Source organism: Cygnus olor, chromosome 27 (genome assembly GCF_009769625.2).
Source record: "Cygnus olor isolate bCygOlo1 chromosome 27, bCygOlo1.pri.v2, whole genome shotgun sequence".
NCBI lineage: Eukaryota > Metazoa > Chordata > Aves > Anseriformes > Anatidae > Cygnus > Cygnus olor.
The window spans coordinates 5,246,862-5,272,162 of record NC_049195.1 but is presented as its reverse complement, the minus strand read 5'-3'; the positions used below and the strand labels follow the sequence as shown (position 1 = coordinate 5,272,162).

The following is a 25,301-nucleotide window of genomic DNA, read 5'->3' as shown; positions in this document are numbered from 1 at the left end:
AACCTAGGTTTCTACAATTAAATAACAAATATTAACATTCTCCCAGTAACATTTGCATCGATTCCCACTCATTTTCATAGTTTCAATTTTCTCCAGGATTTCCACACAAAACCCCTTTGAGCCACTCTCGCCCACCGGATTCGGGAGGCTCCATTCGCCGCCTCACACAGGCTGTATAAAGTGTACCTTTAGCTGCTCCTCGTGGACTAGAACAGACCACGGGAAAGCAAAATAATGCCATCTGACAACATACTGCTATCAAGTCACGTGTTGGTCAACTGATTCCGTGAAAAACAAAAACGCCTCTACATTCAGACTGCGCCTGCCCCAGGCACTGCCACTGCCTCCCCTTCCTCGGAGCCACGCGTCTCCGTCCTGCCGCGGGTACAAAGGTGCAGGCCTGAGCACAAAGCCTCCCCAAAGCGACCGCGCTTTCCGTACAGAGCACGGTTGGTGCAGGCTGGTGCGAAGGGACAGGAGAGAAAACCCGCAGGGCACGGCCAAGCTACAAAATTCCCCTCTGGGCCTCGTCTCCAACACCAGCGCTCGGCAGATCCCCGAACCCCACGGAGATGTGCGGCGAGGCAGGGCCGTGGGCCTGCACCCAGCCTTCCCACCCTGTCCAGCCCAGCAGCTGCTTCTGCTGGGGACTGCCAGCAGAGCTCAGCTGAACGAGATGGATGCAGGAGGAGGCGATTCTGATCCCGCTCAGATCAGCGGGGCTAACCAACATCTCGGAGCTTGGCGGTGATAAAACCCCACTCGATCCCAGGCCGAGTCTGAGCTGGGTTAAAGCACAGCTGTTAAGCAGCTGGAGACCTGGAAGGGGCAGGGACAAATCAGCGTTTTTGCTTCTGGGGAGCACATTAAGCAGATTTTGCAAAGCATAGAACACGTAATGACAAAAAAATAACTAGTACATAGTGAAGGGAAGCCTTGCTAACTCCAGAGCCCTCCATGCACTGCTAGGCTTGCCATGCAGTTCCCACACTTGCCACCCTGGTTTCTCAGCTGCAACACCCTGGTTTATCAGACAGCAGTGAGCGTGCCTGTGTCGGGGGCAGCTCGGTTCCAGCGAGCACTGGGGGGGGGGGGGGGGGGGGGTGTGTGCACTCGGCTCAGAGATATCCGGAGGAAGAGATGGCACAATCCTCGTTCTGGGTGTGATTCAGGCCTGGACAGGGACCCTCGGAATGAGGCTGAAGCAGCACCTAGGCTTCAATGGGCTGGATGCAGCTTTCACAAAGTCACAGCCACGCAAGCTATTGCCCTCAGTGAGCAGCCAGGAACGGCGTGCTGCTTCTCGCTGTCCAAGGCATTACACAGGCGTAGTTGGGGTGAAGATATCGGACAATCTCACTTCAATTTTCTATGTGCTATTTGTCACACCTCCTATGTGAGCCTATTTGGTTATGGAAATGGCCGGCTCACATTGCTTAAAAAGGTTCTGCTCATTTTCATTTCAAGGCGGGTAACAGGCCAGTTGGACGAGTCTTCCGAGTTTCATTAAACACTCGGCTTTTGTTGCTTTTTCTTAAAAGCACTTCACCACTCAGGCACGTCTCTTTGGTGCCTAAATGCATGCAGTGCAGAACTGAAGACATACCTGAGGATACTCCTGCCCCCCAGTCGCTGCGGCACTGGCAGCCTGCCCAGAAGCAGCTCCCATTTAAAAATCACTAAAACCTTGCAGAGGGCTTTGAGCAGGGAGTCTGCTGGAGCTTAGCAGTGGCGACAGATATAAAAAGAAGGAATTAAAAGCAAACAGATTTGCCAATACACCATTAGTCGAGCAGGGTAAAGAGCTGGTCTCCTGGAAAAAATGTCATCAGCGCTGAAAGTTGCAGCGCTTCTCCTGCTCCGCGCGCAGCTGCACCGTGGTGCGGCTCCCTGGCTGTGCCGGGGGAAGACTGAGCAGCACAAAAGGGGAGAAAAACATTTATCCAGAAACGAGAAAGGCCACCTCACTCCCCCCCTTTCCTGCTTCTGAGTTTTCCTGCTGTTTCTTCCAGGGCTGTTTCTGGGGAGAAATGATGCATTTGCTGCAGAGGACACCCCCCCACTGGGCAGTGGGGAGCTGGCGCTTCCCACCCCGTGCGGGAGGCACGCAGCGCCCGGGGTGGAGGCGGCTTGCCAAAACCCCAAACTACCTCAGCCAGCCGCTGCCAGACCACGGCCCCCGGGCTCACCGAGACACAGCCAAGGGGCGAGCAGGACGGGAGCCCCACTTCTCCCAGCGGAGCACAGGCACCAGGGAGTGTGTCTGGCCCAGCCCAGCGCCGCGTGAAGGAGTGGCGGTGGAGAAAAGGAGCCAAATCTCGTCCCAGCCGAGGCGACGGGGCAGGCTAGGTCCCAAGGGCTGGGCAGAAGTACCGAGGAGACCAGCTCGTCCAGCCCCACCAGCGCGGCAGCGGCCACGCGTCCCAAAGTCCCCGCGCCCTGCAGCCGCGTCGTGGCTCGGCGCCGTCAGACGTCGGAGGTCCGGATGCTTTCATCGTCCAGGTCGAAGGCGAAGGACTTCTCCTTGAGGTGCTGCGGCTCCGACCTGTGCCGCAGGCGCTGGCCCGGCACAGCACCGACATCGCGCTCGGTGAATGCCGGCACAAACAGCGCGTCCCTCATCTGCACGGGCACCTCCGCCAGCGCCGGCTGCTTCCCCTCCGCCTGGGGCACCGGCGTCCACGGCTGCCAGGAGGAGGTCGAGGGGGCTTTGCAAAGCGCTTTCCTCTCCTCCGCCGGCTGCCTCTGCTGGGAAGGGGCTGGCTTGGTCATGGAGCAGGACCTCATGAAGGAGATTTCCTGCAGGGACAGATGCAGAGTGAGTGCCGGTTGTTTCTGTGTGCGCGAGCAGCTGCTGTGAGCAATTTGCAGAGCTCTGGGGACCAGAATTAGGCCCTCTGCATGCTCTGCAGAAAGGAAAGAAAAGCTAAGCAAACTGACAGTCTGAATTCAATGGCCCCTTGCCATCAGAAAGCTCCGAGAGCAGAGCAGGGCTCAGCCAGGGCCAGCCTGGAAGCCGATTCTCACTTTTCAATCCTTTTCAAGGGACTGGCAAGCAAACGCAGGGACAGTAGGCACCTCACCCGGAAACGGGCTAACCGAGCGTTTACACAGGCCCGAAGTAAGCATCTTGTGAGTTGACGTGATCATTATTTGACACGAAATACGAAGCAGAAAGGATATGACCTACCCTCGGGCGGGTTTTCAGGGCCTGAACTGCCCCTGCGATGGCGCGGATCCAGCTGTGCATGTCCTCGGGGCTGTCCGCCTGCAAACCACAGCAGCCAGGCGTCAGCCCCCCCCGTGCCTCCCAGCCCCTGACCGATGCATGGGGTACCACGGCCCCCAGCGCAGCTGCTGCTAGTTCTTGCTTGCTCAGAAGCGACCGCACCACCCTGTCCTCACTTGCAGGCGGGCGGCCGTGCACATCGCAGCATTTTGTGTGAGGAATGGACAAAGCGTTCAAGGAAGGAGGCGGCGGGGGGGGTGGCTGGCCACATCTGCAGCACCCAGGGCGTGCAGACACAGCCCCGCACGCTCGGGATGCTCATCGGATCACCGCGTGCTTTTGTCTCTGCTTTTTCCTGCTCGCACAAGTAGCTGCTGTTATAAATAAGCCCCAGTGGAGAAGTGAAACCACCCGGCAGTCCTCCCCGCTGCCCGTGCCATGAAGCCAGGCACAGTCGTGTACGAGCTCATCCGCTGATGTTTGCTGGCTGAGGCTGCTGGGGAGCATCCTGGTTAGAGGAGGGTGGCTTGCGTTGGCTGTCAGCAGTGGAATTTACTGCCTAGAAAAGTAAACTAGAGGCCTGACAATGCCCTGGCTTGCTGACCGCCTCCACCCATCCTCGGCTCAGGAACCATCTCACTTCGGCTGCCTTACCTGGATGTAGAAGGTCCTGGAGCTCGTTATGATTTCAAAGAGGTTGTCCCGCATCAGGAGGTCACTAGGAACGGCAAGAAAGAGACAGTCACTACCCAGAAGTCACCGTGGATAGCAAAATGACAGATTTACCCTCACATCTAGAGAGTGCTGGGGAAAAACATACTCAGGGCAAGCAATCTCATCAGGATTTTGGTAACAAGAGCCCAGCTCCCCAGGGACCACCACCTCTATCCACAAACATTTCAGCTCCTGCAGCCTGCAGTTCAGCCTCTGCACCCGCCCCAGACCCGGAATCCCTAGTCTCATTTTAAACTTGGACTCTTAAGAATAACTGATACAAAGCTATATTAATGAATTATATTTTTACTTGAGCTAAAGTTTGTTTTCATAGTTCATTTTCATTGCAAATCTTCAAGTTACTTTGATTTTATCAGCGTTATCTGCAATAAAATTGTTCCCAAGTCATTGTGTAGCCACCTGTGATAGTTTAAGGAATACGCCTGTACCCAGCTTTCAGCTGCTTTATGAACACCTTTGTTCTTCTGTCATATGATGCTATTTACTGTGCAGGGCCTCATACTCCTTAATCTAGAGAGATAAGAGCTGTGTGAGCACGCCTCTGCCACAGAGATGACTATCAGCACAAGGAGGCGAACAGAATGACAATATCCTGCATCCACATTTCCCCAACCTGCTTGGGGAAGCTGAAGGAAAAGTTTCTTAAGAGCAAACCAAAACCGGGATGTTTGAAGAATGTCTGGAGAAAGCAAGCACGAGACACTTGGGAATAATGCAGGAGTGAACCGCAGGATGGGGGAGCCAAAGGACCCGCTGCCCCGAGAAGGGGTCCCCTGTTGCCCCCACTCCAGCCGTGAGAGGGTTTCCAGGGGAGAATGGGGGAATTCAGGATTTGGAGGGGAAGGGATGGGAGAAGGGGACTCTGGATGCGACTCTGAGCAAAAACCAAGGAAGAGCAACACATCCGGAATGCTTCAGCATTTTGCTGAGGCCTGTATACTTCTTGTGGTGCCCACCCCCAGGACCCTCTGGAGGGCTGCACAGCGCTGGGGGGGAGAAGCAGGAGGCGTTACAGGGTTGTGAAACAGCAGCGAGCACTCACGAGCCGCAGCCGCGCATCCACCGAGCGGCAGCAAACTGCCCCGGGGCTCCCCGAGAGAGGGCGTTGGGTTTCCTTCCCGTGCTCGCCTGGCCGGGCCCCCCCAGCTCCCCGTTAACATCTCTCAGGGCACGCTGCCCCGTCCCTGCCGCAGCCCCCCGTGGCTGCTCAGCCCCCTCGCTGGCCTCCCGACACCCCCCAGCCTCCACGAAGCAGCAGCGCAGGCGCTGCAAGGGGAGCGCGCCGTCGGACCAGGGCTGAGCACAGCAAGAGCGATGCTGGGAAATGCACCAAGCCCCTGCCCTGCGAGGGGTGGAGGGCAGCGAGAGTGGGTGGGAGAGCAGGGCAGCCTCGGGAGCAGGAACAGCAGCGAGGCAGGCGTTTGTCTCCCTGGGATGAGCATCCCACATTCGGCACACTGGGGCCAGGGGGGCTGCACCGGCCCCCAGCACAATGTGGGGTTACGGCAGGAGCAGCCAGGAGAGGAGGGGCACAGGAGGAAGCATTACCCAGACTTGACCAGGCATTCGTGGGTCTTGCACACGTCCTTCAGAAGAATCGAACGCAAGGGCTCCTTGTCCTGCGGAGACGAGAGGAGACCGCGGTGGGCTGGGGCACCCCGCGGGGCTGCTGGTGCCGGGGTGTGCCTGCGAGCACCCCCCTCCCGCACCAGCGCAGGACGGAGCAGCCCCAGGGCTCTGCTCCGGGAGCAGCCGGACGCAGGCAGGGGTGGGGGCCGCTCACCTGCTCACACTTGTAGTAACTGATGGAAAATTCGTCGAGGACAAAGTACCGGCGCTTCCAGCTCTTCCTCTGGAAAACAGATGAGGAAACCCCTCGGTGCTGGGGCCCTGCGCTCTCCCCGTGCCAGGGACATGCTGGTGGCATCCGGAGCACCCCTGAGCCAGGGGAAGCAGCAGCCCAACGCCAGCCACCCCGCAGGCACCCAGCACTCACCACGTTCCCCTGCTTCACGCAGTAGCCGCTCTTGATGGCAGGGGGCCCGGCGGGCGGCTTGGTGGCCGAGACGGGGATGTAGCTCTGCGAGCGCCGCAGCAGCGGGTGGGCGGCCAGGTCGCTGCCCTCTGCCCCGTCCCCTCCATTCTGCAAAGGAGAGCGTGGTTACCTGGGGGGGCACGGAGAAAGCAGGGAGGGGAACTCCCCGATGGAAAGCTGGAGGGGAGGGCGACCCAGAGCATGCCCTGAGCACAGCACTGCATGCAAAGGGCTAATTGCAGTGCCTGGACACGAGCACGGTAATGAATGAGAGGAGAGAGGATTTTCTCTCATTGCATTCGGCTTTCCAGACTGCTGCTGGAGTACAACTCACCATTATGGTGCCCACGTGTTAAAAACAGTGTTAAGAAATTGGAAAGGCTACAAAAAAAAACATAGAGGGGATTCGAGGGCTAAGGAAATCCCTTGCAGCAGGGGAGCTGAACTTCATCTGCTCGGCTTATCAAACACTGCGAAGTGACTCAGCTGCAACAGAGAGAGGTCCTGGGGAAAGGCAAGGTACGAGAGCTCTTTCGTCTGGCAGAGGAGGCAGAACAAAAACCACCGGCTGGAAACTGGAGCCAGACAAACCCAAGTTAGAAGGCAGGGACACTTTCCAGCTAGAGAAAGCAATATATCACAGGAATAAACTGCTCAGGAGAGCCATAAAGTCTCCACTCCACATTCTCACAGCCAAGCCAGCATTTCCCCGAAGGAAACCGCAATGTTTGGAGTTCAGGTAGAAAAACCCCGCTGCCCCCGGCCCCGCTGCCCCCAGCCAGCATCGCCGTGCTCCCCGCGGCGCCGGCCCTCCCCCCCCCGCAGCAGCGTGGAGGATGGCTCGAGATGAAACCTCTGTGCTCATCTCCTTCCCTCCTGCCCCTCCAACCCCTTCCTTCTGCTCTGAGGCTGAGGTTTGCGAATTGCCATAGCAGCCAGCCTTATATGGCACCCGCGCCTGAGCAAGTACCGGTGCGGTTAACCAGCGACCTGCCCCGCGCTCGCGCTGCTCCTTCCAGCACCTTCGGGGCGGTGTTTGGTTCTTCCAGGACAGAGACGAGCAGCAGCTCGGCCGGCCCCAAGCTGCAGCCAGGCACCCCAGACCTTCCCCTGGGTCGGCACCGGCCCCGCCGAGCAGGGCAGCTCTCCGTGCCCAAACCACCTCCCCGGGCAGACGTGGGCACTGACCCAGGAGCTGGGGCGATGCTGCTGCAGGTCTCGGGGTGCAGCAGGAGCAGGGGTCCCCCCTGCAGTCACCGAGCTGCCTGGGGACAGCACCATCCATCCCAGGGCAGGACCAGGAAACCACGAGCGTGCCCAGGAAGCTGCAGCAGGAAGAATAGCCATTTCACCCCAGGGCAAGCAGCAAGAGCGCAGAAAATAGCCCAGCAGCTGACGCATCACCTCCAAAAAAAGCTCCTCTGTCAAAGAAAAGTCAGGCAAGGGCTGAGGATGGAGCTCGCCGCTTCTGGGCAGCTGTGGCAGGGGGAGGAGGGCAAGGCAAGCTCACTGCTCAGGGGCACCAGGGAGGGGTGGCCACGAGCCCCGGCCCTGTGCAGCCCCACTCCCCAGCAGCCCCCGCAGATGGGGAAGCGTGCGAAGCGCCCGCCAGCGAGAAGTGCTGCGATGATTTAATTCCTGCTCTATTTTTAGTGCTGCCGCCATCGGGAGCCAGAGCCGGCTGCTGAGCACCTGGAGGCGGGGGCCACCGGTGGCCGTGCTCCCCCTGCACAAGTGGAGGGCAGGGGACTAAAGGACCGTGGGATGTGGTGCCAGCCACCTCCTCTGGATACGAGCCTGTCCCTCCACCTGCCTCCCTGGGGAGAAATCCCCACCGGCCCCTTGGCTGCTCCCATGGGGGCGGCAGCACGTGGTCCCCCTGCCCCAGGCACCTCGATGCAGGATCCGGAGCCAGGTGGTGCTGTGGGGTGCCCAGAGAGCAAGGGCAGCAGGTTCTCCCTCCTCCTCACCCCCCCATCTCTTCATAATTCAGAGCGAGACAAAGCAGAGGTGCTCAAGGTGCTAAGTGCAGCTATTTATACACCGAGTGGGAAGGTTTGGCAGGCACTGAGCTGGCTTCCAGAAATGAAAAATGCAAACCAGCCTCCCGGCAGCCCATAACCAGAAACTGCCTCCCCCTGGACCCCACATCGTGCATTGCTGCCCCTTCACCCCAAATCTTCCCAGCTGGAGCAGGCCAGCACAGCCTCCATCCGTGGGGACATCACCAAGCCTCCGAGGGCCATGTCCACAAGCTCTGCTGCTCCAGCACACGGGTTAGGGAACAACAGAGCCCATTACCGCTGGGTATTAAACAGTATTTCTCCATTCCGTGTGCTGCTTGATACTCACAGGGCACAAAGCACGGCTGTGGCAGAGGTGCCCTCGCCCGTCACGAAGGAAGCTGCCCCCTTTCTGCTTATCCCGTTACCAGCCGCTCTAAAAGCGCTGGGAGCAGACACAAAGTGCCACGCCGGTGTCACATCCAAACCAGCCCGGAGCCTGCAGCCAAGTGGCAGAGCAGGGACACGGCGTGGGAGCGGGCACCAGCTGCCAGCCTGCAGCCCTGCTGCAAGGTTCGCAGTCCTCTGCTCTGAGACATCTCCGTATTAATTCCTGGTTTCAGCCTTCTCGTCCCTGCAGCAGAGCTCCAAAACCCGACCCGAGCTGCAGCCCACAGGCTCACAAGGACCAGCCTCGTACACCCGTGTGCTTTCTGCTGCTCTCGTGGCTCCCCAGGGCCGCCACCAGCAGGACTTGGCACTTCTGTCGGAGAGCAGCGCGGCCGGGACGCTCACCTGGTTGATGGAGATGGGGGTGTGCACCACCACGCCCCCGATGATCTCGGTTTTGTAGGCAACCTGAGGCTTCCTATCCTGCGCCTGCGGCACCGCCGGGGGCTTCGTGATCTCTGCAGCAGGCAGGACACCACCGCCCTTCGGCACCTGCAGGACAAAGGAAGAGGCTGAAGGCCACGGAGCTGCTCCAGGAACCACCGCATCGTCCTCCCCACCTGAACCCAGCAATGGCCCTTTAAGAAAAATAAAGGGAGGCGACACCCCAATTAAGGAGGGACACCCCAATTAAGGAGGGCGTGGCCCCACCCGGGCGGTTCATGGGAGGCAGTGAGACAAGAGGCAGTGAATAACTCAGCATCACCTCGCAGGAGTCCGTGACCTGCCTCTGCAGCCCAGCGCATCTGTGGGACACTTGCTCCTTTAATTGGCCCCACTCGGAGCCAGACTTAACGAGGAGCTTTCAGCCGCCTAACGAGGCTGAGCTGCAGCACGTCCGCAGGGCCCCACAGATGGCCGGGTGCTATTTTACACCGACACGCCGGGCAGGCTGCGTCTGCACGACACAGGACCACGGGCAGGGACACAGCTCCCAGCTCCCGCCCGGTTTCCCTCTCTGTGCTGCTCCCCCCGGCACCCAGCTCTGGGAAGAACAGCGGGCGGCCAGGCTTCCCCCCCAGCCAGCACTCCCGCTTCTCTAACGGCATTAACTGTGGGGTCCGGGCCACCCTCCTGCTCTCCGCATGCAGCAGCAGCAGCTCAGCCCCTCCCCGGTGCCGGCCCCTGCCTCAGCCCCGCGCAGCGATGCCGGGGAGCTGCAGGAAGCGGTTTCGCCATGTGGGCACAGGGACATTGCGTATGGGCAGCAGCTGCAGCTCCCCACTGGCCCAATGCACAGGGGAAGGTGCCCCTACGCCCGGCACGGGGCCGCGCTGCCGCCAGCTCGAGCTCCCTGCGCAGAGCAGAGCAGCACCCACTGCCCCCGTCCTCGTCCCCGCAGCCACCACGAGCCTCGCGCCCGGAGCCGCCCGAGCAGCAGCAGGAACCGGGCGACGCGGCCAGAGCAAAGTCCCTGTGAGAAGCGGAGGCTGAACCTGGGTCTCGGCACCAGGAGCAGCACCCAAACCGCTGCCCCGTCCTCCCGTCCCACAGGTATCAGCCTGCACTGGGTGCAGATGCCCACAAGGCCGGGGTGCCCCCATGCTGGGGGAGCCCCCAGCCCTGCTCAGCGTGCGGGGAGAACGATGAGAGGCTGCTGAGGGTCTAAACCCCAAACACTCTCCCCACAGCCCCCTGTGCCCCTGGGGACTGACACCAAACCTCGGAAGCCGTTGCAGCACAGAGCAGCCTGAGGAAACCTGGGCACAAGGATAAATGTGGGCAGGAGTGGGGCGGCCATGGTCTCCCACCCCGAGCCGCTGCTCGCAGGAGGGCGGGCACGGGCGCAGTGCATCAGCTCGAGGCAGGAGCTGCAGCCCCGGCCGCCCCGCTGCCAGCCCAGCGGCTCAGTGCCCTGCCTCCCACCCGTCTGTGGAGGTTTGGTTTGTGGACACCAGCACCTGAGCCCCTAAAGGGGGCAGGCGGCACAAGCCAGAGCTTGTGCAGTCAGTTTGCTGGCTTCGGGTGCAGAGGTTGTCACATTTAACGCATTCGCAGATGAAAAAGAAAATACCAGCCAGGCCTGGTCTTGCAGATGAGTTTCACACAGGGACTACAGCACAGCACTCCAGCGATTTTAAACAAAAAGTACAAGGAACAAGGTTATTTGATGAGCCCCAATCCTAAACTATCCATCATGACTTTTCCATGTATTTAATTTACAAGCCATCGCCGCATGACCTGGTAGTGTCCTACCAGCATTAACCAGTGGCCGCGCTGATGCCGGGCACGCAGAAGGCTGCGGTACCCCGACTCTTTCAGAGCAAGCCCCGCGGTGCCCCACCACGCAGCGCATTTGCTGCGCCTCATCACAAGACCCAGTGTTCCGGGGAGGAGAAGGATTAAGGAAATTACTGTGGCACAAGAAAGAAGCCCTTTGACAGCCGCAGCAGGGAATCGGTTACGTGCAGCCCCCGCCAGCGGGAGGGACAGCGGGAGAAGAGCCACAGAGCTCACGGGGATGGGGACGTCTCCAGCAGAGACAGGCACAGCACGACCTAGGGCACAGCACGACCTACCGTGATCTTGCTGGCCCGGTTGAGAGCCTCCACCCAGTCCTGCAGGTCTTTCTGATCACTGGCTTGCAGGAAGTAGCGCTGAGATAACGCATTGATAACTGTCAGAGAAGGGAAACAGAAGGGTTAGGGAACCCCGCTCAGTGCTTAGCGTTATTAGAACAAATGAGTAAATCTGCAAGGCAGCAGCTCTCAGCTCCTGATCCCAGAGCGCTCTGCAGACACCGCTCTTGTAGCCTCTTGCACGGTTACCCCTTGTAACCCCAGGGCAGCGGGGACGCGGCAGCTGTTTGGCAGCACCCCTACACCACGGCTGAGCGCCAGTGCCACTGAAGCCATGCAGGGACCTTAGGCCAAGGCTGTGGCATGGCCCAAACGAGGACTCGATCATCTGAGGCACTCCCTCCCTCAGCACTTTTAGCTCTCCTACAAATCGTGCACGCAGACCCAGGCGGGGTCTGGGAAACTCCTTGGGGACGGGCCCCTCTGGCCCCGCAGCAACGCTGCCTGCTGGATGTGGGCCAGGGGAAGCTCTCGGGGGACCTCTGCACTGCAGCGCCGGGGATGTTTCGGGTTGCACAAGCTCTGGCGGAAGCAGCCGTGGGCCCCGCTGTGCTACCAGAGCTGCCCCGGCACTCCCCAGCCCCATCCCGGTGGGCTCCGCAGCACGGAGAAGGCAGAGCCCCTCGGGGAGCGCACCCAGGTGGGAACGCGCTGCGTGCTCCGGTCGCTGTGCGGGGTCACAGCCCCCGCGGTAAGGCACTGCCAAGGCAATGCTGCTCCTCTGGGACAAGCGTGCGCCCGTGCTGCCGCTTCTCCCGCGCTACACCCGGGCCCCACTGCTGTCCCCTCGCTTACCAAAGCAGAACGGAGTTTTCGGTTTCTGTTTCGGGGTGGCGACGCTGACCTGCGACAGAGCAAACGAAAGGAAAAATGAAGGATAACCATAAACGCTAACAACATGCCAGAGAGGTGGAAGTTTCCATGCATGTGCACGAGACCAAGGGGAAGCTGGCGTTCCCCGGGCACCGGCCGTGCCCCTGGCTGACAGCACAGCCTCGAGACGCCGACCCCAGCGCCCGCTTTGCTCGGACAGCAGCCCCTGCTCCCCACCGCCCAGGCAGGCGCGCTTTGCAGCGGCACTGCTGTGCTGCCCCTTGGGCACCGTGCTCCATCGTCCCAGCCCAGAGCCCCCCGCAGCACTCGGCCCGGGGCTCGGTGTGTCCCCAGGGCGAGTTCTCGAGCTGCAGCACTGCTGGGTGAGCGCGGGAAGCCGCCCGTCCCTGGCACCGCGCAGCCCACGGGCGGGCAGCCCCGAGGGAAGGTCAGCACCAGACCGGGCTTTCATCCGCTGCCGTCCCCCCGAGGCACCAGCTGCACTGCGAAGAGCAGAAAGCTTTCAAGGGCCTTGGAAGTACGCGTTCCTGCCGGACTAACATTGTCGCTCTTGTCAGCAATTAAGAAAATTGAAGGAAAATTGCAGTGGTTTCTCCCTAAAGAGTAGGAATCGTTTATATAAGAATAATATTCCCCGGGGCTCCAAGCACAGCATTCATGGAGTATTTATTCTGACAGGCTTCCTCCTTCCGCGCCAGTCTATAATGCTTTAAATATGTTTTCTCAAGCAAACCTCCATTTTTCTGGCATATTTAGAGCTGGTAGTTAGAGCCACGGGCATAACCCAGTCCTGCAGTTTGTGACCAAATGCTGTCCTACAGCAATTTTCAAACAGACTAAAACGTATATAATTTATAAGTGCGGCTCTTTCTGAAATGGGGAAGGCTCAGCCTCCCAGCATTGCTTCATCTGAGCTTAATTTATAAATCATGATTCAGCAGGAACACGGAGATCTGTTCGATTCTCTCCCCGGCTCCGATGACGAGCGGGACCTGGCGCAGGGGCTGCGAGCCCCCACCCAGCAGGAGCAGGGTGCAGTGGGTGGCACGGGGAGGGACGCAGCTGCACGCAGCCGTGCCCGCAGCTCTGTGCTACCAGGTTGCGTGGCAGTTGTTGGGTTTTGCACCGTTTTTGCCTGACAGCAAGAGGGACCGTGGGGCCATCTCCGTCCCCATCTCTGAGGCACCGGCCGGCGCAGGCTGCAGCAGGGCTCAGTGCCCCAGCCCCAGCCCCTGCCAGCTCCACTGATGCCGTGCTCCCATCCGGCCCCGGCCCCCGGCCCCTTCCTCACCGCAGAGCGGTTCCTCTTCCTCCCACGCCCCCGATGCGCACAGGGGGGGATGGGGACGGGGCAGGATCGCGCCTCTCCCGGGAGCACTGCGGGGTAAGGGAACAGCGCAGGGCGTCCCCGCCCCGCTGCCCTTACCTTGGAGATGTAGGTCAGCTGCAGAGATCCAACAGCACCCGCACCGATGGCCAGGTTCTGCAAAACACAAAACGAGCAACGGGAGTGAAACGAGAGGGAGAAGGCAAGAGGCGAGCCAAGCGCCCAACGTTCAGCATCTTCAGGGCCAAGTGGCGAAAGCGCCGGCCATGCTCCCGGCTCGGTCGCTGCCCCTCTCCGAGCGCCCACCTTTCCCGTGCCCCCGTCCCTCCCAGCAGCACCTTGCCGAGCTCTGGCCCCGAGCACGAGGCTGCGCTACCGCCCGCCAGGCGGCTGCTGGCCCTGTGGCCGGGCACTTCTCCTTCCCCGCTGAAGAAGCCGCGGGGAGATGCCCATCGGGGGGGCAGGTGCCTGCCCAGACCACCGGCAGCACCAGGAGGCTCGTCCTAGAGCTCAGCTTTGGCTCTTAGCCATTTGAGCTTGACAGCAAGCACCAGGGCAGCCCCCAGAGACAGCAGGCATCGCACCAGGCAGGGACTCAGCTGCCCCAAGCGCTGAGAACATTTGCCACGTGACACCGCTCCAAGACGACGAGTATTTTCTAGGACCTTTTATCCTTCCTGTTTTCGCTGCCTTTACACCAAGACACGAACTGCAGGGGACGTGCGGCACCTCACGCTGGCACAGCACTTCTGAAGGCTCCTGCCAGGTGTAAACTGCTTCTGCTGGCGTAAAGTGCTGCTGGGGGGGCCTGGAGACCACAGAAGTTGGGCCGCAGGGGTGCCAGACCCGACACCATGCCAGGACGCCGGCTCCTGCCCAGTGCAGCCCATGGCAGCCTCCAGCCCATCGCTAGCGGGGCCGGGCAGAGGAAGGAGACGCTGCTGCGGCCTTGGGGCTGCTTGCGCAGCCAAGCACGTGCAAATAGGAACTCCGCGTTTATTTTCTTTGGATGCGATGTCCGAAGAGATGCAGAGTTCAGGACTGCTGGTGACCCAGGCTGGTAACAGATGTAATCCCACTGCGCTGCTGCTTCCTCAGAAAGCCCAGCGCAGGAACCAGCCCGGGCTACTTGGAAATGACAGATTGCTTCCAGATGGGGCCAGGCTCAGCACCGCTGCTGCTCCACAAGCCAGCAGCTTCACCCCGAGCAGGGAGAAACCCAAAGCTTCCCTGCAGACTTCACCAGGCTTTGGATGAGGCGGCAGGAGTGGAAAATTCAACCCCAGACTTGGAAAACAAAATGAGCCCAAGCAATAGATGGGGGGAAAAGCCCTACCCCTGCGCTTCGTGCTGCTGTCAGGCAAAAAGCATTTCCCTCTCATTAATCTGCGGTGGAACAGGCACAAACGTGACACACGGCTGTCCCTGACACCAGGCGTGCCCTCGCCAGCCTGCTCTTTTTTTTATATTTTTATATTCCGCTTTTTTGTGCGGAGAAGGCCTCCTTTCTACATCACTTAATACGCCACGCAGAATCCGTGGCGGGAGGGCAGATTCCCCAGGGCACCCAGAGCAGGCGGCACCAAACCCTCTGCCGCAGAGCGACCTCTCGGTGCCGAGACAAACCCGCGCGAGCAGCACGGGGACGGGCACACCCGGAGTCACCTTGGGAGAACAGGCTCGTGGCTGGCAGAGCGGCGCAGCGAGGGGACCCCCGCGCCGGGCAGCTGCAGGGAGCGACCTCAGCGAGAGCGCGGCCGCGGAGCCCTACCTGCGGGTTGTCCATGTACCACAGCAGGCAGTTGGCCTGGGTGTCCAGGATGAAATACCTCCGCAGAAACTTGCCGCAGGTCTCATTTTCCTCGATGTCCAGGAACCCGCAGATACGGTTCTGTCGGTCCAGGTACGGCATGCCGGGCTCCTTCTGGCATCACCCTGGAGAGGGACAGGGCAGGGGAGAGGTGGGTGCTCTGCTCGCGCCCCGCTCCCCACCTCCATTAGCTCCTCCTGGGTGGTGGCTCAGCCCCCAGCTCGCGTCCCAGCGCGCAGCACAAAGATGCCAAAAGGGAGAGGGAAGAGAGAATCTGCCGGGACTGATCCAAACGGGTGTGCCAGCTGCCTCCCTCACTGAGGAATGAGGCCTTGCAGAGATGTGTCCCACCACCCCAGCGAGGGGTGCTGGAAGGGCGCAGAAGCCTGCACAAGGCTCCAAAGAGCAGCCAGGGACTTCACTCCTCATCCCGTCCCCCTGCGGCACATCCCACGGCCACTGGAGCTTCCTGCAGGTCCCATTTCTCAAGCTGTCCCCAGCTCCCAGCCAAACTTCTGCTGCCTCTCCCGGGCCTCCAAAGCTCACGGCCCAACACAGAAAAAGCAAAATGAAACTGTCCTGCCATGCAGTCGCGCCGTGGGGAAGCTGCCAGACAAACACAGAAGTCATCCAGCACGCTTCTGTGGCAAGGAGGGGGTGCCAGCGTGACGGCCCTGGGTGCAGGCAAGAGCCGGGCAAAACAGAGCAGTGAGCAAGGACTGAAATAGCTCAGCGGAGGAACTGCAGGAGTTTGGACACCAGGGTGCCTGCAGGAACCACAGATGGACTCGATCACCGCACGCTGCTGAACAAAAGCTCGCCGGCCTGGCTGCACAGCTCCGGGCGTGCTCGGCACGGCGTGGCTCTCCCCAGGCTCTGCAGCCAGTGCCAGCAGGGTCCGCAGGGCAGGGACGGACCACGCCGAGGGACAGCCCTGTGCCCCAGCACGGCCCCACCAGATGGGGCAGAGCAGCCGCAAAGGTCCCCGGGCAACGCAAGGCCCCCGGGAACTGCCAGCAAAAAATAACCCCGCGGCAGGCTGCGCGCTAGAGAGAGTCCGAGCACACTCCCAGGAAATGGAAAACAATCTGCAACTCCAGCAGAAAATGTGTGCAGCCAGGATGCAGAGTCAGCAGGGAAAACAATGACCAATGTCCACGGGGCACAGCCGTGTCACCAGGGCTGCTCGGGGCACAAACCCTCTGCAGCGTTGCCCCTCGGCTCGGCGGCAGAGCTGGGCTGCAGCCCAACGCCCGGGCAGCCGCAGCGCGACGCCCGCCGAGCGGGCATCACAGGGCCAGGGTGCGTGCGAACGGGCTCTGCTCGCATCCCCGTGGGAGCTAGACGTGGGCGAGACTGAGCATCGCTCTTGGTCACCCCACGGGAGCAGCGGCCACTTTGACTCAGCGGCAGCGGGTGCGCATTGCCACCGCTCACACTCGGCAACAGCACCCGCCCACTGCGCACAGCAGCCACAGAGCCACGGGGAGAGGAGCCCTGCGGCACCTCGTGCCACTCTGCTGCCCGTCGGACCAGGTCACTGTCGCTTCCAGCCCTGCAGCGGGAGCAGGACCAGCACGGAGACCCACGGGCTGGCCAGGCACGAGCTGCAGCTCGGGCAGAGCCCCCAGCCCCGGTTACGGGGGACGGAGGCAGCGGTTACCGAGAGGATGCATGGTGAGCTTGGTGCGGTTTGTCCGGTAGAAAAGGAGGTGACTCGTGCAGGTGCCAGAAGAGGAGGTTGCACAAATAAAAGATGTCATGCAGAAAAGGAGGAAATACTATTTTTGGGCTGAATAGCTGCAGTGGAGTGGGGCCCGGAGTGGCAAGTGTTGTGCAAGAGCTGCGGTGCAGCTGCAGAGGTAGAGGTGGCAGCACACAAGGCAACCTGTCGTCAGGACCTCAGAGTCATGTCAGCGCTCCAGAGATGGGTATCGTGGCTGTGAGCGGGGGGAAACTGCACTACTTCAGTAGAAAGGATTGTTTCAAAACAACACGTTTGGCTGATGCAAAGGTTATGTGGGCACTTCACATTTCACTGCTTTTTTGTGGGTTTATTTTTGTGGGGTGGGGGAGTGCACATAAAACAGATTCCCAGCCGACTTCAACTGTACTAATACGTTCAGACCAGGCTTCTTTAATCGCCTCCTGCTGCTTACAAAAATCCAGAGATTTCTGCTTATGAAGTGGAAGAGAAAGGTGTGAGGTGGGGTGCAGCACCACCTGGCAGGCAGTTCAGGGGCGAGTCCCCAGCTCCTCGTGGCTGCGGTGCCGGACCCCTGGGATCCCTCCCGCGGCTCCTTATCTCCCCCCTCGCCATCCTGGATTAGCAGGGGCTCGACTGAAAGCACGCAAAGCAGCTCAACTCTTCTGTGCAAGCTGACCTCAGATTGCACTTGGATATGCAAAAATCATCGGGCAGAGGAGATAACGATCGCTCCAAACTCTGCCTTCCGGACTGCGCTGCTCTCAGCGAGCAGGAATCTTCCCCATCCCTGCTCCGGGGCCGTGCCGCTCCCCGTCTGCTCCCAGCCCCTCACGGCACACGGGCTGCCTGGCTCCTTGCGGCCGCTGGGAATTCAATTTTCCCATAGGAAAATGACAAAAGTAGCAGCTCCAGCTCTGTCAGGATGTGGGTATTTGGTCCTCCTGCTCGGGAACTCCACGAGGGCCAGAACAAGCTCAGTTTACACTAATGTTTACTATTTACACAGCGCTTTGTAAACTCAGAGTTATAAATATTTGTATGCAGGACCCAAACTTGCCTTTGCCATAGGAAGGACACAAGACTAGATCTGAGGGGGAGAATAAGAGGGACTGAGCAGAGAATCAGAAAATGATCACTGTTTAGAAGTGCTAACGAGCCCTGCAGACCTAGCAGGAGGAGGTGCTTGAGCTTCAGACAAGACCCGTGATGGAAACCTGGGCACTCGAAGCTACGATTTACCGCGATGCCTGGGCCTCATTCATGCAGGCTAACCTGCCGTCCAGCAACAGCCCAGAGACCTTCCCAAGCATTGCACTGAACCAGGCCCGCAGGATCTTGTTCCCGGATCCAGTTCAAGAACTGATGTGCAGAGCAGCACAGCGAGGGCTTCCAGGCTTCTCCCTAGCCTCAGAGCTGACTGGCTTACCAGCATTTCCAGAGCCATGGTATCCCACCAAAACGTACAGCCAACCCTTTTCAAGCTCGGTTAATGGGATGACAAGAGCAATCGAGCTACAGAGGAAGATTTGCAGCAAAACAAGGTGCCAAACCCCTTCCCCCTGTATTCCGAGATGGAGGCACGCTGCTGCCTTTGCCCCCAAGCAGGGCAGCTGCCCAGGAAGACGCAGAACGGGCAGGGAGCCATCCTGATATGCAAACCCTGTTATATGGTTCCTGTTGGCTCCAAGGCCTCACGTGCGGCTGCAGTGCCAGACTTTCCAGGAAGCACCCCCAGGACGCCAGCGCCGCCCCACCGCGGCTGCCCGTGCCCTTTTGTACCCCGCTCCTGGTGCTCAGGGCGCAGCTACAGCCACGGGAGCGCTGCCCACGGAAGCCTGGCAGCAGGAAGCCAACGCAGCCTGCAGACCTGCCACCCAGAGCACCACGGAGGCGCTGGCTGGAGGCAAATCCTCGGCACCTTGCTCTGCTACACGGCCCACTGTGCCTGCAGACGGTCACGGCATCCTCCTCCTCCTCTCCCCATCCGTCTGTCCAAGCCGCCCTGGTGCCACGCGGGGTGCGGGACGACCGCCCGTGTCAGCCGGGCTGCGAGCCGCGGCGGTGACAGCGCTACTTCCTTCTACCTGCCCTGCAGAGGAGTTTCCAGAGCTTGCCCTATCGACGTCTGTCTGGTGGCAGGCACACAAGACAGAGACAGCGTAGGAACAGCCCAGAAACTAACTCCTGCTCGATCCAGATGTGCCTTAATGAAATAATTAACCTGTTGAAAGCAGGCTGGGAGCAGTGAGGGTACACTTCTCCGTTTCACCACACAGAAACACAGAGTCTGGGGAACACACTTTAAATAACTGCGGATTAAATCCTCTCTTGCACTTTTGCTACCCATTCCTTGCAGCACAACCCCACAGCAGGGACCGGTGCGTTCAGCACCCCCAAATCTCCCCGCAGGGACCCTGCCCCCAAAAAACGCGAGCCGCCGCGGCAGGAGCAGCCCTCGCCGCCCCCTGCTCTCTGTCCCCGCACTGCCCCCGGAGCCTTGGGGTGCGGGACCGCGACGCGACCCCCCCGGCAGCGAGGCCGCCCCCAGCGGGGGGAGCTTCTGCAGCGCTCCCGCACCGACGGCCCGGACCCGCGGGGATGTCCCCGGGCCAGAGCCGACCCCCGGGGAAGGCGCCCGCCCGCCGGCACCCGGACACCGCCAGCCCCGACCCCGCTCCCGGGAAGCCCCTTCGGGGGCAGGGGGGGCTCCGCCGGGCAGCCCCAGCCGGCAGCGGCGGGATGCTGGGGGGGACCCCGCGACGCTGGGGGGACCCCGGGATGCTGGGGGACCCCGCGCTGCCCCGTCCCCGTCCCCGTCCCCGCCCGGACCGGAGGGGCTGCGGGGGGGGGGCGCTGCCCCCGGGCACGACGGCGGCGGCCCCGCGGACCCCCCACGGCCACGCGTGGCGCCGCCCCCGCCCGCCGGGCCCCGCACTCACCCCGCGGCGTCCCTGGGCTGCGCCCCCCGCGCATGGCCGGGCCGGACCGGGCCGGGGGCTGCGGGCTGCGCGCACGCCGAGCCGCGGAGGAGGGCCGGGCGGCGGAGGGGGTGTGCCCGCGGCTCCGCCGTCGCTTTTTTCCGGGTTAATTACGTCTCCCATTAGCAAACCCGGCCCCGGATGTGAGTGCGGGGCGGCGGGCGCCCCGGGGGCCGTGGGGGGGCCGCCCCGGGACCCCGCCCGCACCTGCAGCGGCTGCGGAGGGCTCGGCCCCTGCCCCGACGGCCCCCTCCCGGCACAAGCCCCCCCGAGCCAGCGCCCCGCCGACCCCCCCCGTCCCGTCCCGTCCCTGCGGCTCCGTGGGGGCGGCTGCGGGAGCGAGAGCCCGGTCCCGTTACCCCCCCCCTCCCCGCCCCCCGGCCAGAGCCGCGACCCCAGCCCCACGGGCAGCGCCCACGCCGCCAGCTCAGGCGCTCAAAATAACGAGCGGGTCCTCGGGTGAGAGCTTTTCAGGGGGAGGCACACCCCAGGGGTCCCGTCCTAAGCTCAGGCCTCAACCCAGCAAAGTCCCGGGGCTTCCAAGGGGGCACCGCGACCCCTTCCCTGCCCCCATGGCACCTAAAGGAAAAGGCTGTTGTCACAGCCCACGCAAGCACAGCCTGCATCTCCGAAGGGGAGCTTCCCCAGATTCCACGTCAGACCCGACTGCCCCCCGGTTTTGTTTAGGTCCAAGCATGGCCGCAAATGGAAGTTCCTTGCACGCTTTCACAGCCATCTGAAAACGCGGCCAGATTTCTGTTTGTGCGCACACGCAGCCCACACAAAGCCACCGTGGCACTAGCAGCAGGGCTGCGGGGAGGGAGCAAGCACCCAGAGGGGTCGGCGCATCGCCCTCGTGGGTGTGGAGGGTGCACGGTGCTGCGCAGCACAGCAGTCGGGTGTCCAAACCACAGAGCTCCGCTCCCAAAAACGCTGCGGGTGCCCTTGCAGCAGGTGAGGTCTCCGGCAAGCCAGCAGTGAAATCTACGAAGTTACCCATGTGTTACAGCATCTCTCTAACACAACCCTGCGGTTCTCCCTCACCCAGGAAAGTTGCAAAAACGAAGCCTGGAGTTAATAACTGGTGTTTTGAGAGAACAGAGCATTGAAAACAGCGTGAGTCACTGCTCCGCTTTGGGATGAGGTCTCGGGGTCGCTGCTGTGCAAGCCTCACACGCTGCCTGGAGGGAGGCTGCTCCTCATGTTGAGCAGGGGGCAACTGATCACACGCAGGGCCTGCAGGTGCTGCCTGGTCACCCAGAAAACCTCACAGCTGCATCAGCCTGTCACTTGTTAGTCACTTGGTGAGCCTGTCACTTGCTCAAGAGGCTGGGGCTGAATTAGCACAAACTCAGCAGCGCTCCCACGCCCAGGGTCAGGTCTGCAGAGCCCCTGTCCGGATACAGTCAGCTGCAGGACTTGCTTCTGGGCAGTGCAAATAATCCTGGTCTCCAGCTCCACGCACCTCACTGCTGATGCATCTGGGACATTCTTGCCTTTGCATATTTTAAGGCAAGACTCAAGTCTGAAGATTCAGTGTCAGGCATTAGAAGATTTTTTTTTTTCCTCTCCAAGAGCAATTGCAGAGTTTAGAGCTTGTTGTGAGAAGTGTTGTTAAGTAAACACATTGCCTCAACCCCGAGCATTTCCTATGGCCTGGGTCATTTTTAGAACAAAGTTTTTTTTTTCCCCTTCCATGTTACAGAAGATTGCCCAAACGCTGTTACTGAAACCATGTGTGTTCATTTCTGTGTGACTGCGCTGTGCCCGTGTCACTGCCTCGAGCGGATGAAACCACAGTCTGTCACAGCCCAGGGCCGCCTCTCACCCCTCGCAGTGGCAGCGCTGCAGCACAGCAGGCAGGGGCCCGGGGCAGCTGGACTTTAAGCATATGCTTGAGCACGGCCTTGAACAGAGACAAGCTGCCCAGCTTGGGTTCTGGGTCCTGCAAAAGCCTGGCCTGGCAGAGAGGCTGCCGGAGCTCACCAGGGTGGATTTGGGGAGCAGGAACCCCGTGCTGTGTGGTCAGGACAGCGTGGGATCCCACCACACAGCAGGCGCCCCGGAAAGCCCCTGCTTTCTCTGGCCGATGCTGTTGCTGCATCTGGCCCTGAAGCACTTTCTCCCCACGCGGGCGAAACCGATGCCGGTGCTGGGCCGGTGCTGCGCGCAGCGTGCCTCGCTCAGACACCGTGCAAGTGGTGCTTTCCCAGCATTTCGGGCAGGAGGCGATTTTCCCAAGAAACTTCATACTGGGCTCTGACCGGCTGCTTCCCCCTCCTGTCTCCGTCCAAAGCACAGCATCCAGCACAATTAAATGCTCTGTGCAGCTCTGCAGCCAGGGCTGCTCTCTTCGCCGTTGCAGGCTGACCGCAGCCACGTGCCCGAGGAGCAGCCTGCCCTCCCCGTGCTCATCCACCTCCCCCGCTCTTGCCCCACGGGGGACAATCCGGCCACACACCCTGCTGGGAGCCACAGCCCCAAACACATCACTTATTACATCAGGAGGAAAGAACTGATGACCTCCCTGCACATCTGCAGCTGCCAGCACTCCCAGGGAGCTGCCGGCAGGGCCGTGCGTAACCACAAGCTGATACGCGCAGGGGGGCTCCAGCCCGGGTGCACAACAGAGCAGGATTTGGGCATTGCCCCTCGTGGACCTCCCGAGGGAAGGATCTGCCGGCACGCTCTTCCTCGTGCTGCCCACCTGCCCGCACAGATGGCCACGGACCCTCACACCCAGCCTTGCCCAGCTGCAAATACCGACAGAGGCAGTTTGAAAGTGCCGAGCGCTCACTGCAGGGCTTCTGAGGGTGTTATAAGAAGGGAACCAAAACCTGAAGCATGAAAACCACTAGTTATGGAAATGAAGGCCACAACAACTGGGTTATACTTAGATTCAAAAAGAAAAAACTGGGGGGAAGAGCAACCCTCCTGCCTCAGAGCAGGGCTGGCCTTTGGGCCGGGCGAGGTTCGGGGCCAAGCCCAGGCAAGCTCAGCTCTCAGCCCTGGATGCCCACCAGCCCGCTGCCCGCTTACCCACTTACACCCACACTGTGCCTGTGTTACAACACGCACAGAGGGGCACAGGCACACTTTGAAATGCGAGCACAGCGTGGTAGAGGCACAATCTGAGCTTCAGCGCTGGGATTTCAGCACAGCCTCACCCACAACCCTCATCCGCCCCATGCCTGTCCTCTCCTCCCCACTGCTCGCTGCCTCTCCGGAAAGACCAGTTCCTGGCCGCTGCCTCCCGTCTGCTGCTGGCTGGGCTGGTGGGGAGGTCCCCGGGCAGCCAGGCAGCCCTGCAGGTTCAGGGCATCCCTCCCAGCAGCCGCACTTCTGGAGGGGCTGCGCTTTGTCATCGCTGTGTGGGACGGGAGCGGCGTTTCCCTCTGGAGCTCCCCCAGCCTTGTCCTGCCAGCTGCTGCGTCCCCCCATCCCTGCCTGCTCTGCAGAGACTAAACTGTTCCACGGAGTATTTTTATACCAGGGCATCTTCTGCAGACCTTGTGACTCGCATCAGCGCCTGGATCTGCGGCAGCTCTGTTTCTCTGGGCAGTCACATGGCAGCCTGTCACGCTGGTGCTCTTCCTTTATCTGGAAGAGCCTTTAGCGCTCTTGCGATGCTTTCAATATATTTTGCTGCTGCAGCTTCTCTCTGGGAGTGCGAGCAGCCCCCAGACCTCACAGGAGACCCCCCTCCTCCCCCCCGGTAGCAGCGAGGGCCAGCAGGGCTCTGCCCCACCAGAGGTGCACATGCCCCCCTCAGCCCCCCAGGGGAAAGCATCCTTTGTCCTTTTGGAGGCTGTGGGGAGGAGCAGGGCCCCGTGGTGCTGCTGGGACACCTCCCGGCCCGCAGCAAGAGCGTGGCCCTGTGAGCATCACCCGAACAGGGCTCGACATTCCTGTTCTCCAGGATTTCTGGCCCTCTTATCCTGCAAAATTCACCGGGTCGGTTCAGTAACATCCTGCAGCAGTGAGTTCCACAGTTGGATCCAAGCACGCCACATTATTTCTTCTCTTCTGTTTGAACTTGCCCTTTTTGGTTTCAGTACCTGTTCCCTTTTTTCTCACATTATGACTAAGGGAAACTCCCAGCAGACTGCTGTGCTGGAGGAGCAGTGGCAGCGCTTTCAGTCAGCAGTTTGCCGTCTCGCCCTGCATCACATTTCTTGCAGCCGCGTTCTCACTGTGATCTCCGCACTCCCAGACAGCCCGCTCTCTCCTCCCTTTTCTTTCCTCCTCATTCTCATTCCTCACTTCTAACACTCTCTTTTACAAGGCGAAGCAGCACCAAGTACTCCGGAGGTTCCTTTCCAGCAGCGCCACGAGCTGGGCAGAGACCAGCCACGGGACCAGCCCCACATCCACGCTGCCCTCTGCAGACTTCGGGGCCGGGAGGATTAACCTGGGAGCTCACAACCCCAAGAAGCCCCAAGCACGGGACAGCCCCATACCACTGCTGGCTGTCAAGGGCTGAGCAGCTCAGAGGAGAGGAGGTTTCTCCAAACCTGGCTGAGGCTCCGTGGACTTTCCCACAGATGCTATCAGCCACCACAGCAGAGCACTGGCGCTTGCTTGGCTCAGTGCAGACACTTTCACATTCATAAGCATCAGACAAAGAAAATAACAGGAAAAGTGGTTTGCTTGTTTGCTGCCTGGCACTGGATCCCACAGAACCCACCAGTGAGCCTCGGGAGCTTTGTCCTGACTAAGATCCCGCTGAGCTTCCCATGAAGCTGCTCGGGGCTGGAGCTCCCCAGCATCCCCCAGCTGCACCTCACGCACCTCATCTCCTCCTTACCTCAGCCAGGCACTGCTTTTCTTCTCTTTAGACTACGAGACCTGCTGAGCCAAGCTGTGTCTTCATCAGAGCAGCCCAAAGGGGGCCCTGGCTGTAGGAGGACCTCTCCTTATAACCACAATCTGGCAGGTTGTAACAATAGGCACCTGCAGGACACACCTCCTCGTGAGGGTTCAAAGGGAAAGCCTGGTGGAAAGAGGAAAAGCGAGATCTCCCAGAGGTGGTGGTGACAGCCAGAGCACAAATTAGTCACCAGAAAGTTTAATCTCTCTGTGACTGCAGACACAGGCAGTGCTGCTCCTCTGGGACAAGCTCACCCCACTGTGCAGCATCCCAGGCTTGGGACGGGGACAGGGGTGGGGACAGGTGCTGCTGGGGGTACCCAGGGATGGTTCCCTCCAGTCAGGCAGTGCAAAGAGCTTCACAGAACAGACTCGGATGATATTTCTCACCAAACATATCCACAGTCTGTCCGGGCCCATAGTCTCTGCAACCCCAGGAAGAAAGAAACTTCTCCCCACAGCTGACACAGGAATCCCAAATCATCCCACCGCGGTGCAGGGGGCGCACGGCGTGCAGGAGCGGGGCTGTGCCCAGAGCTCTGCACCACGCTGCTCGGCAAGGCTGACAAAGCCTTCCCTCGGCAGACGTGCTTGGATGAGCTCACATTCAAATAGGAGCCCCAGGAAGCCAAATCAGTTCAGTTAGGGCCATTATCTCGCTAGGTTATGGGTTTCCTGTAAATGAAAAGCAGTGGCCATGAACGTGATTTCCAACTGCAGCGTTTATTTGACCGGCGGGCGGCC

General features: G+C 60.6%; 1 protein-coding gene across 4 annotated transcripts; it reads right to left on the bottom strand.

Moving 5' to 3' along the window:
* Window positions 1–586: 586 nt before the first annotated feature.
* Window positions 587–24,625, bottom strand: PLEKHA2 (pleckstrin homology domain containing A2). Of its 4 annotated transcripts, XM_040538296.1 has the most exons (12): window positions 19,650–19,797; window positions 14,964–15,127; window positions 13,292–13,348; window positions 11,827–11,875; window positions 10,972–11,069; window positions 8,798–8,944; window positions 5,961–6,107; window positions 5,748–5,816; window positions 5,513–5,583; window positions 3,884–3,947; window positions 3,191–3,268; window positions 587–2,799 (listed from the first exon to the last, which is right to left on the bottom strand). In XM_040538296.1, the coding sequence occupies exons 2-12, from the start codon at window positions 15,102–15,104 to the stop codon at window positions 2,467–2,469; spliced, it is 1,254 nt and encodes a 417-aa protein (XP_040394230.1). In that variant the 5' UTR covers window positions 15,105–15,127; window positions 19,650–19,797; the 3' UTR covers window positions 587–2,466. The 4 variants fall into 4 exon arrangements, with proteins under 4 accessions (XP_040394230.1, XP_040394227.1, XP_040394226.1 ...); XM_040538293.1 differs by lacking the exon at window positions 19,650–19,797 and adding an exon at window positions 24,496–24,625 and having other exon boundaries at window positions 5,748–6,107; XM_040538292.1 differs by having other exon boundaries at window positions 5,748–6,107; window positions 19,650–19,795.
* Between the last annotated feature and the right edge of the window lie 676 nt (window positions 24,626–25,301).

Excerpts from the sequence above, each read along its gene's own strand:
- PLEKHA2 (XM_040538293.1), bottom strand. The coding sequence starts at position 15,104 with ATGCCGTACCTGGACCGACAGAACCGTATCTGCGGGTTCCTGGACATC. Across the intron at positions 8,945-10,971 it reads ACCGGGCCAGCAAGATCACG|GTGCCGAAGGGCGGTGGTGT; the intron begins GTAGGTCGTGCT and ends TTTGTCCTGCAG. Across the intron at positions 5,584-5,747 it reads GTTACTACAAGTGTGAGCAG|GACAAGGAGCCCTTGCGTTC; the intron begins GTGAGCGGCCCC and ends TCGTCTCCGCAG.